The sequence below is a fragment of the Procambarus clarkii genome, chromosome 45 (genome assembly GCF_040958095.1).
Source record: "Procambarus clarkii isolate CNS0578487 chromosome 45, FALCON_Pclarkii_2.0, whole genome shotgun sequence".
NCBI classification, from domain to species: domain Eukaryota; kingdom Metazoa; phylum Arthropoda; class Malacostraca; order Decapoda; family Cambaridae; genus Procambarus; species Procambarus clarkii.
The window spans coordinates 6,217,004-6,229,119 of record NC_091194.1 but is presented as its reverse complement, the minus strand read 5'-3'; the positions used below and the strand labels follow the sequence as shown (position 1 = coordinate 6,229,119).

Below are 12,116 nucleotides of genomic sequence, written 5' to 3'. Positions count from 1 at the left end.
ACACCTGTATTTTCCTCCCCCCACCCCCTCTCCTTTTCATTATTATGCTTAAGTGATTTTGTCAATGTTTCATTCACTGCAAAAACGCAGCATCTTTCCCTTTCAAACCCATTTTAACCTGGCTTGTCAAGTTCATGGCTCCCCATAAAAGTGAAGATCTGAATCCTAACCACTAATTTATGATTGTGCATCCTATCTAATTATTTAGCCCATGCTTTGTTCCCTCCCCTGTGTAGTAAAGTTATCTGCTAATTAAGCACTAACCTAAGTGCTAAACACTGTCGCCTAACTTTCTCCATATTACACTGAGCACTTTTGCTACTGGTACTTTATATTTCTTTATAAATATTGAATTCCAGTTATAAAAATCTGTTCTAGTATCTTTGTTCTTGGTTGGTTGAGCTCAACCACATTTTCCTGGTTGAGCAAAAATATTAAATTCCAAGTAGTTCTATGTTTAATTATTTCCAGGTTGACTTCCTGTTAAAATACTATAGTTTGTTATTTCCCCTTTGAAACTGGGTACAGGGAAGCCACTTCCCTGGAAGACTTCCAGGGACATCAGGCACCAAGTGTTCTAGATCACGTAGGCAATTCTCTTAACTGCCCTGAATTCAATCATTGCATTTGGTGGAATGCATATTAAAATAATTATCTTTGTTTATTCTGCCTCGATTCTAAGTACCTGTACTTATCTACCACCACATTTGTACACTTCAATGTACATGGAAGGTCTTCAAATATATAAACCTGCTATGCCATGTGATATATTTACTTTATATAATTATATTTTTTGTATCCAGACCTCAACTGCCCATGTAATCCCTTGCATAGGTTTCTGTAACAACTCCAAATACTGTACTGTATTGCACTCGTCTCAGCGAGGAAGCCGTTTATGAGAAGTTAATATTTTGTTTGCTTTTAGGCCTTGTATGTAGGCAAAGATAAATGAGGATTAATTGAATTAAACATTTTTCAAGTGAGATCCATTATTGTACTAGTTTAGACATGGGTATAAAAAAAATAATTAAAATTCATAAAATAGATTTGAGAGATTTGTACACAGTAGGTACCATAATTGCAGAAAGCAATTTGTACTTTAAGAATTAAGAATGTAAAACTTAAAATAACTAGGATATTTTCATATATGAAAAACTTAAGAACAATCATTTTATAGAATTACAGATCAATGAAATAAGTTTCAAAAACTGTTGTGCAATAGCTAATGTTTTTAGCAGACAGCCAGGTGGGACCCCCCCCCCCCCACTTACCTGAATGATTTCTTCTTCTTTACCTTCTTTTCCGTCTTCTGCTCCTCTTTTTTGTCCTTATTTTCCACTTCCTTACTTTCTTCTTTATTAGCTTCATTTTTCTCCTGAAACAAAGAACAATCATGTAAGAATTTTTGTAGAGTAAACTATCCAACTCTAATGTCACAATCTATTACATAATTTCACTATCAGATCATGGGGATTATCACAGCAATTTCCTCGCTAGCACAGAAGGCAAGAGCAGCAGAACGCAGCAAGAATGTGTTTTGGTGGGAGTCTTGAGAAATCAATGGAATCTTTACATCCCACTGTATGCTGGGATAATCAAGACCTATGAACTAAACAGAAGCCTTCCACAGCAGTGATAAGAGATCTCATAAGCGAGGAGAGACTCTCCTACGCCGTGGTGGTTCAGTCATACTGTGCGTTTGATTTCCAACAGGAAGCGCTTACATTATTTTTTTTGCAGTAAACAAAAATTGCAATAGCAGAATATAACAATTTAGTATCGACTGAGGTGAAACCATAAACAAACACGTACGCGTGGCAGCACCAACAAATAATTATCAAGCTAAACAGGACGAACACTTGAGCGAAAACAAAACAAAAAATGTACCGTAAAGAAGCAACAGTGTATTAACCCTGAAACGGCTTGCGGTAAAAAAAAAAGTCATCTTAGTGCACATGAACAAAAAAAATTATACATTAAACAAAAACAAGATGGCACTAAGTGATGCAAGCAGTAATCGCAGAGCGCGACTGAGGCCGTTCAAGGGTCAAACAGTAGTGTAACTGCAAAACAACACATATGGCATGTATAAATTAAAGCGAAAAACAAATAAGCAAACGATTAATAGCATAAACGGCATGATTTGGAGTATGGCTCCTTGACAAGCGACCTCTCACATACCTTCCCAGGTTGTCAAGATGCCATCGTCTCCAGGGGTCCAGAGGCACTGCTGCTTCACACCAATAAAACATCAATTAGGCAGTTTGATTTTAGCATCCAAGGACCCACGTCCGAGGCAAGGTTGCAACTTTGTAATCATCGTCGTCAGCTTCACACGAGACGCCACCCACATACGTATGCTCGGTACTACAACACTGCACACACTGCCTCTATCATTATCACACTATGCCGGAAGCTTAGCCGTACAAGTACTGTACTTGCTTTGGTGTATGTAAATAAACTGTTACACATTTTGCTGACTTTGATCCCTCATATGGTGCAGTTACTTAAATAGGTATTACATCAAGCTGAACGTGTTTAATCAAATGAAGACTAATCTGGTAGGGCGACTGGAGTACAGGAGAAAACGGCTAACAGTGACTGGAGCAGTGTAAGGATTAACACGTTTTCCAGCAAGAATAACCTGAGGGAAGAACTTTTTTTTTTACTTTAAAACCTATAATCCTAACCACTTTATGATTGTACACTGTTACAAGTGTCTGCTGGAGATAATATATCAGTGTGTTGGTTAAGTGGGCCTACATAGACAAACAGCCTCACAGACCAGTTAATCGCCAGGGAAGGTTTGTCCACAGGCCAGGCAGGCTGTGCGAGTAGAACTAAATATTCACCAGGGGTCGTGTTCTATACCTACCTCTTTAACTTCAACTTTTTTGGGGTCTATTCCATACCTACTTAATGGGGGGGGGGGGGGGTCTGGGAGTAGTTTACTCCAAGCCCGGCCCAAGGCCAGGCTTGACCTTGGAGAGATTGGTCCAACAGGCTGTTACTTGGAGCGGCCCGCATGCCCACCACAGCCAGGTTGGTCCGGCACTAAGAAAATTATCTGGTTTTCTCTTGAAGAGGTCCACGGTTGTTCCTGCAATATTTCTTGCACTATACTTTATGGGAGTATGTTGAACAACTGAGGACCTGTTCTTCAACATACCTTAAACCTTTAATTGGTTCCGAGGAATAATGCCTCTAATAGCCCAGTCTTCAGCCAGGTCTCCCAATTGATGGTGTGGTCAGGCAGGCTGCTGGACAAAACACGAAATATGACAAAAGCATCACAGTCCAGTCTTGCAGGCAACACCTCTAGCAGCAAGAGGGGCTGGAGCTAGAGTTCCTATACCCCCCATGCCCGGCCTGAAGCCAGGCTGGTCTTGTCATTACTTTGTAAAGCTATTCCTTGCATGCCAGTGCGCGCTTCCGGATCTAAACCCACATTAGCCAGAATTATGTAACATGACTCGGTGTTTTGTCATTTTCATCCTTGGCATTCTTATATACACATTTTTTCCCCTGTTGATGCTAGCGGCAATTTTTTTTATTTTTTTTATTTTTTTGTTTATCAGGTACCTGTCTCCAAATGTTCAGGGTATAACATTATGTTCATATACTAGTGCCCAGGGCACCACCCCTCCCACGACAACACCGACATCAGTACCCCTCCCCCCCCACACTTAACTCAAATACAACAAACTTTAAATTGCTGAGGACCTTTTGTTTAAAAATATATGCCTGCCACTGCATGAAACTACAGATTGTCGAAAGGCGGGGCTCAAGAGCAGACTCTACCCAAGCGAGTACATCCAGGCTTCTATCCCACGGTCTGCTTCCACTGTCATTATCCTATTCCATCGCATGGCATCCCACCACCACCCCCATCACTTGCCACTCGTTGTGTGGCACATTCCATCCCCTCCCCCCCCCCCCACACACACACACTATCAAGTTCACTAGAGCGAGTCGTCAACTCCTCAGAAACTTCCACTGTGAATCCTGCGTCTCTTCCTTAAAATAGAACCAAATTGTTACCGCTGAAGTCTCTTAAGAATCTGTCCGAACCCAAAAGTCAAGAAATTGTTCCCGGCCCCATTACAGGAGGAAGGCGGCCGTAGCGGTTATAGACGACTCAACAGACTGATGGCTCGTAAACACAGGCCACTATAGTGAAGCTTTGGTAGCCAACCTGCCCTTGCCAGAGGTCCCCCTCGACTGAGACTGACATGATATCCGAAGGGGCCCCAAGGTGATGTTTGAACACTTTCCAAACTTGTACCATCCACAAAACTATGACGTCGTACCGTGTTCACATTCTTTCAGCGCTGCCGAGTTTCCTTGTCAGGTGTTAGCACCTAGTCAAGTGTGGTGGTGGACCTGAACACAGTATTCCTTGGGACCACTCAGGAGACGCTAAGGGCTTACAACAAGGGCTGTGATCTTAGTATTAGGTAGCTTGTAAAGAGAAGCGGCACCTCACGCCGCCTTCCAAGCCTGCGATGAACGCGGGGTAGGGAAGGAGGGAGGGAAAGTGAACCGGGAAGGATAATGCCGGGGGGGGGGGCGTTGATTACAGGACGACACTAAACGACCCCCACCGTCCTCACCCCCCCCCCCCCCACACCACCAACTTTACCTTACTCCTTACACAAAATGTCGAGGCCTTCTTAAGACCCATGTCATTCTTTTCTCTCGTCTTTATTTACCCTACAGTTCACCGTTGCATATAGTTAGGCACCCGTTATACCAGGGCCAGGGTTCATCAAGCATTTACACAACCACTTAACAACGTACAAGTTAAGAAATTGGTATTATCATGGCGGCTTTGTTCACTTTAAACAGATATGAGCACCGGCACCTTGAAGTTGTTAATAATAATAATAACCTTGCTTTGTTAAGTTTCCAAGCTCTTAAATTTATTAATAAATGTAAAGAACGACGCCATGATTAAGGGAAGATGTATAGGTTTCGTAAGTAATTCGGCAAATTCTTTATGAATCCTGTCACTTCATGCTGGGGCACCGTTTCCTGAACACATTCCTTATTCCTTGTACACACACAGGCAGCTATAGGAGAGGAGCCAGCCAAACACAGCTGTGGGAAGGAGTGTGTTCTTAGCCAGCAACCCAAGAGTCAAGCCGGCCCTCGTCGGTAAGCAGCATTATCCAATGTTTCAACTCTTAAACACTTACACAAATTGCCCGCCACACACGCACGCACACTTACACACTACACGCTCCCACGCCGGCGAGTACACACTTGACAAACACCGCCAACGTCGGACGAAGACACCAGGAACCGTCGTCTCTGGCCCTCAACACCACCACCGCTTGTACCATAATGGGGCTCCGTATCGTCACCGGAAGTGAGAGCCTCACGACCCCAAGGCTGAGATGCGGACAGGAGACCGCAGGCAGCGGAGTATACCAACCTGGTTGACCAGACCGCAGGCAGCGGAGTATACCAGCCTGGTTGACCAGACTACCTACCAGGAGCGCGGGGACACGACTCCCCGGAACCACCACAAGGTGGGTAATCTAATTTGTTGACAATGAGAACCTGGCGGTTGGTTAAGTGGGGCTCACCGACGATGCTTAAAATCATCACTTCAACGCTGTCAACACCGGAATGCTCGACTCCTCACGATGGCTTTACTACTGTACGACATCTGCACCAGCACCCTCCGCCAACCCCAGCCCAGCTCCCTAAAATGATGTTACTTAAATGAATAGTTACTTACAGTAACTATTTGGTCGTAAATACCAATATGTAGTGACGGACCCAAGAAGTTGACTTTTGTCCGAGACAATTTTTTTTGTTTTAACGGCAACAGTTATAAGACGGAAGCTAACCGCTGCCAGCCAAGAGCTAACACACGCTACTACACATAATATAGTACCATGTGCTATATACTTTGTGGGGGTTTTCAGGATAAAACCAGTGAATTATGTAGTCCATCGCTACATATATTAACTATTTGGTCGAAAATCCCACTAAGTATTACCATTTCAAGACCGTGAGTTGATCAAACCCCGCCATCACCACCATCTTTGTTTAGTAAATTGTAAAAAAAAAAAAAAATCCACCATCCCGCCCCCCTTCTCTTCGCCAGTCTTCTACACCCGTCCCCTCTACACCCACCCTCTCGGCCATGCCAGATATGGTGACACGACTGGCTGTAAGCAAGCAAGCACTCCGTCGGCGTTTATGCTATCCAAACCACAACAGCCTGATGAACCATCAGCGTTTTTCCGGCAAACATCTGACTGCGAGGAATACTATGAACAGCGTGTCGGTTACATTCATCGGACCGTTGACCCGGCATCGCGAGGTCGCGTTTTATAAACAATAACGTTTTAGATACTACCCGACCCCCTATTCCAAAAGGGGAAGAGTAGACAAAACTGAGGAAAGAGTGGACAGAACGGGGGAGGCGGAAGGGTAAAGTTAAAAGGGGGGAGGAAAATTGTGTGTGTGGGGGGGGGGATACGCGAGGGGGGAAGGGGGGGGGGCCAACAGAGGACAGCTCCCCGCCTTTCACACGGCGCAGCCAGCCAGCCACCAGTCACGTCCTCACCATTGTCCCAGCGTGCTCCTGGGGGTCCCACCACACCTCCCAGCAGCTTACTCCTGAGCCAATAACACCATCACCTGATGCAGCTGCCACCTCATCAACACCCAATGAGGTCGCTCCCACACGGTGTCCACTCAGCATTACACCAGGAGGCAGCATGACCTAACTCCTTAAACATGGCGAGACATTGGGAATTGTGGGGATCAGCTGCCGGCTGGTCAACAGCTGTTACCCTGCGTGGGCGGTGGAGTGGGAGGGAGAGGGGGAGGGAGAAGGATGGAGGGAGGAAAGAAGGAAGGAGGGAAGGGGAGAGAAGGAAGGATGTACATCAGGTTTTCCAAGTTTTTGCTCTACAACCACACCCCCCCCCCCCTAGCCTAGAACCATTGTACCACTAACATTCGTCCACCCCAAACCTACATGTTGGTTCCGAGGATCAATTTTCCTGAGGCCCGGTCTCTGACCAGGCCTCCTGGTTGGTGGTCTGGTCAACCAGACTGTTTAGAAGCCGTGCTCGCAGCCTGATTTGTGAATTAATGCCTGAAGTTCAGGTATCGTTAAGTGGTGTTTACCAGTTCTCTCTAACACTGAAAAAGGTCAGCTAGTTATGCCCCTTATGTGTAAAGGCAGAATTGGAGTCTTGGTCCCTTTATGTTTTTATAAGAGTTCTCTCTCAGCGTGCCTATTACACCTCTGCTTGTCAACGGGAGTCATTTTGCACTTTCAACCATGTTTCCTGATTTACAGTGGTTCTTACCCCCCCCCCCCAACCTCGTGTAGACCGTATCATCTTCAGGCTATCTTGAGATGATTTCGGGGCTTACGACCCCGCGGTCCGATCATCGACCAGGCCGCCTTTGTTGCACACCTCGAGAAGCAGCCCGTAGCAGCTGTAACTCCCAGGTACCTATTTACTGCTAGGTGAACAGGCGCATCAGGGTGAAAAACTCTGCCCATTTGTTTCCGCTTCCACCTGGGATCGAACCCGGAACCTCAGGACTACGAATCCGAAGCGCTGTGCACTCAGCTGTGAGGCCCTACCAGCAGGGTACTCAGCAAGCAAGGCAGACAGTCCGCGTGCTTTCATAACTCCTTGTATTTCCCACTTCTAAACTTCCCTTCACCTCTCCATCAACCTGTCCTCTTAAAAAGAACGTCGCTTTTGGCCGTTTACCCGTATGGCCGAATATGGACGTAATTTGAAAATGAAAATAAATTGAAAATAAATTTGGGATTTTTTTTTTCAACAACAGTAAGTTAAGGGTCCTCTGATAGGTTAGGTGGGCAGGAAATTCTCAAAGTTTCGAAACGTTATTCAAAAGGTTAATTGAAAGTTCCTCTTCGAAGCTGTCCGAGGAGGGTCGGACGACTCAAACAGAAAACGGAACAGTACGTCACTTTTGTGAGTATTTCATTTCAAATTACGTCCAAATTTGGCCAGTGCGCATACGAGCCAAAAGTGACGTTATTTTTAAGAGGACGGGTTGCTCCATCCTCTTTACCCTCTCCAAATCTACTCCCGATATCAAATGACCATTAAACACAGCTTTCTTGTACTCTAGATAAACCAACAACCACATCAATACATAATTACAAGACAAAACTTTAAACATGCACAAGTATAATTTAGTTTAAGACCGACGTTCTGACCCCACCCAAGAAAGGAGCCTGATCCCACTGTAGTTGTTTAGATCATATTAAACGAAACCACCCACATTCAAGCGACCCAAGTTGTTGTAAATTGAAGCGGCATGTCCTCTGGCACTCCACTGGCATCACCCCCCCCCCTCACAACCTCTGACCTTCCGGGGTGGCACTTGTCTGCCCATTACCAGTCGTAGAGTCATCCCCCCCCCCCACCTTCCTGAAGAATGTGCTGTAGTACTTGTCTAACAGTCTACGAGGCGGCGGCAAGACCTGCTGACCAGGCCGCCTCCTTGGTCTAGTTAACCAGTATTTAAGAGGCTGCTGCTCGCAGTCTGACAAGTCACAGTTCGATTGATCACTTATCTTTTAAAGGTGATTAGTTCTCTTAAACATAAGGGACGTAGCTAGCCGACCTCTTATGTGTAGCGTTGAAGTCTTGGGCCTTCGATGTTGATAGTTCTCTTTCAGCGTGCCTATTACACATTTTATCGGAGACATTTTGAACATCCACTTACGAAACCTGTACATCTTCGCTCAGTCATGGCGACTATTTACATTCGATAAACAGTTTGAGCTTCGAAGCACTATGAGGTTGTTTATAGCAACAGCCACTTTGGGTTGTAACTTTCCAAGCTCGTAAATTTATATATGCAAACAGCCGCCATGATTGAGGAAAGATGTATAGGTTTCTCAAGTGGTTGAGAATATGCTTGTTTAATATTGGCCTTGACAAACCCCCTGGCGGCCTTCAGACAGCTGTACCACCACCACTGCAAGTGCTCCGACTACCACCAACGATCTACTTTAACAACCCAGTTCCCATCTCTCCCACAAACCATTCTTCTTCAATTACCGCAAATCTTCTCCATCAAGGACCAGCTCACAGCCTCTCCAACCAACCAAGCTTTCAAAGGTCTTGGACCCCAATCCACTAGGAGCTAACAACATTCCTCTACCCAAATGTGTCTTGTTTCCCAGCACGTTGGAGTAGTCAGGTTATTAGTGAAGCTTAACCACACCTTGAAACCTGGAGAGGGTTTCCGGAGTTTTTACTCCGAGCTCGGGCTGGGACCAGGCTCTAACCCACAACTCTCAACTTTCTGGTACCTATTTACTGCTACGTGAACAGTGGACTCTGGTGAAAGAAAACTAGCCCCAACATTTCTGTCCCGCCCGAGGACAGAGTCCAGGTCCGAGACCAGTACGCAGACCACTGTCCAACAGCTAAGAAGACCGAGCTCTCTAGATACCCTGTCCTCACACTATGCACCCAAATCATGACGCAATCACGTGCTCAAATTTCCGGTGCCTTTGTGATACCAAAAGCACCGGAATATTGACGTTTTCCTGACCGGAGAGGCTATAGCTGAGTTGCCTAGCACTGTCCGCTTCTGGCGACGAAACAGCTTCAAATATAACGCACGTCAGACCTTGAGGACGCTGCTGTATTTTCAACACTAAACAGTTCACTTGGATTTAAAAAGTCTTGGTTGATGAAACATTGATATAAAAGAAAAGTAGTTCCAAATGACAGTCAATTGTCAGTGTTATTAATAAACTGCCGACGTACCAACTCTCACATTTCCTGTATTGTGTCGTCCCCCAGGCCTCTCCACCTCTACCGAGCCATTATCATACAAGTACACAAAAAACCTACAATCTACTGATTATTTAATATAAAAAATGCATGATAATGATTTTTATTCATAAATTTAGTAAATGTCAACGCCAACATCGTACTTATCATAGATGCCAGCAACCTCCAGTTGCTTGTCCTTCAACAATGTTTCCTAATAATATACCGCCTCCTTTGTCTAACATGACAAAGCAACTAACCAGCCTCCAGTCACTAACCAATTTCATCCGTAACAATCTAAGCCTATTTATAGTAGCTCAAAATAGTCAAACCAACATCTTCATAGTATATCACGGCGTAAAAAATGCAACTGTTTCGCCTAACGAGACGCGTACGAACCCAAGCAACCTATGCAATCATCTATCTAACTCCTCAATCATCTAAAACATCTATGTCTATGTATAGAAAACGCCAATAAGAAAATTTACGCATTAGACGAGGACGGGTTACTAACAGTCCTTTAAAAATATAGCTTGGAGCACCGTCTCTGATCAGGCCTCGTGGTTGGTATTCTGGCTAGCCAGGCTGTTGGACGCAGCCTCATATGAACCACAGTCTGGATGATCGGGTATCCTTTGGAGGTGTTTAGAGAGTTTATCCAAGTTTTGGAAATGTGGAATAGTGTGTAGCGATAGCAGGGAGGTTGCCCGCCTTTTGAGTTTGGGAGCTTAGCTAAGCTCGCTCTCCTTTGTCAAAGCTCCCCTCCCCCTCACAACGCTATCTCAGTCCCTACCCCCCCTCCCTCCCTCCCTTTCCACCCCACCTTAAGTCCCCCTCCCCATCCCACATCTCCCCAACGTCCACCCGGCCACCTCAACACAGCTGTTCGCTCCCAGGCGGCCACACAACAAGTTCCAACACTACCACCACTGTATCCCCTTCACTCAACCCCCTATTCATAATACAAAACGTGTACACCAAATGATTTCATGTACTTCGAAGTACAGCAATCCCTCCACAACACTGTAGCAGTGAATAACGCGAGTATAACAACGTCTTTGCCCATCACGGAGCCTGGTAGATATACCCCATCACAAGACAATGTCCAGGGGATACACGCTAAGTAAGCGAGTAATAAATACTGGCTGCCTCAGCCACCTTGCTCATCCACGCCCAACCTACGCGTCCTACTGTACATTTACCTGGCAACAGCTGGAGTAAACACTTCCTGCTGGATATTTACCCAACACCAGATGGAGTACGCGCACTTCCAAATGGATATTTACCTACCAACAGCTGGAGTTAACACAGGCATTGCTTACTGTAAATTATATCTAAATATATATATATAATGGGATAAGTTTACATTGATGAAAGAGACTGGTTTGGAAACAGGTTTGATCTTGAGGTTATCTTGAGATGATTTCGGGGCTTTTTAGTGTCCCCGCGACCCGGTCCTTGACCAGACCTTGATGATTGTATGGAACACATGTTTGCAAGGCTATAAACATGAGCCGTCTCGAATGGGATGGTCAAGTAGGTAATCAACGAGGTTACTTCCATAGCTACACTAAAATCGGACTTAAGTGTATCTAGCACACTGAGGTTCGAACCATGACGAGTAAAGCCATCCCTATTATCCTAAACCCTGAAGCTCGGCCCTGAATACGAGTCTTATCAGCTTCCTACATACACACACCAGCTGATCAGGACATGTTGGGGGGTGGGGGGGGGGTAATATCCTGAGGAAGCTAACAACAACAACGCCGCCGCCGCCGCCAGCGTGCCTCGCCCTCCACACTAATATATCTACTTTTATAGGCAGTACTTTATTAATCTATTTTTATGGTAAACAAATCCACAAGGGCCGTGACGAGGATTCGAACCTGCGTCCGGGAGCATCCCAGACACTGCCTTAAAGTGACAGGCACCACTGACACTGCTTATTCTTATGGTCTTTGTAAACTTCTGACGGTTTGCACCCGGTGGCACCAATACAAGACCAACAACTACATTTTGGATTCATTTTGATTCTCGGCGCACTCGCTATGTAACGCAATACAGGAAAGAGAAGGCCTGTCGTCCACAAACAAGATAACACCTTGTGCCCCCTCGAAGGCGAGGCAGCTATTTATATGAACCTAACCACTTCATGCTGTGTAGCCTACGCTTAAAACAATCCAGCTATCCCCCGTCCATTATGTTCCCTGGTAGTTTATTCTGTTGAAAGCTTCCTGTTACACCTGGTAAGATTGCATGCTGGTATCCATATTTCAGTAATAAATATGGAACCCTTTCAGAGTATTTTAGTTA

The 12,116-nt window shown here is 45.3% G+C and overlaps 1 protein-coding gene and 1 long non-coding RNA gene across 8 annotated transcripts in view; both read right to left on the bottom strand.

Moving 5' to 3' along the window:
* Positions 1 to 12,116, bottom strand: part of LOC123769798 (fibrous sheath CABYR-binding protein) — a 225,839-nt gene that overhangs the window by 89,375 nt on the left and 124,348 nt on the right. For 3 of the 7 annotated variants that reach the window (XR_011222098.1, XM_069301289.1, XM_069301290.1), the window contains exon 3: positions 1,272 to 1,375. The exons of the other annotated variants lie outside the window; for them this stretch is intronic. Coding sequence is in view for 2 of the 3 variants with exons in the window: in XM_069301289.1 (XP_069157390.1) it covers positions 1,272 to 1,375 (104 nt within the window). In the remaining variant the exon portion in view is untranslated. The remainder of the gene's footprint in view (positions 1 to 1,271; positions 1,376 to 12,116) is intronic. 7 annotated transcript variants of the gene reach the window in all.
* On the bottom strand, positions 2,181 to 10,583 carry LOC138350448 (uncharacterized). The gene is made up of 2 exons (XR_011222099.1): positions 5,233 to 10,583; positions 2,181 to 2,230 (listed from the first exon to the last, which is right to left on the bottom strand). It is a non-coding gene; the product is annotated as an uncharacterized lncRNA (long non-coding RNA).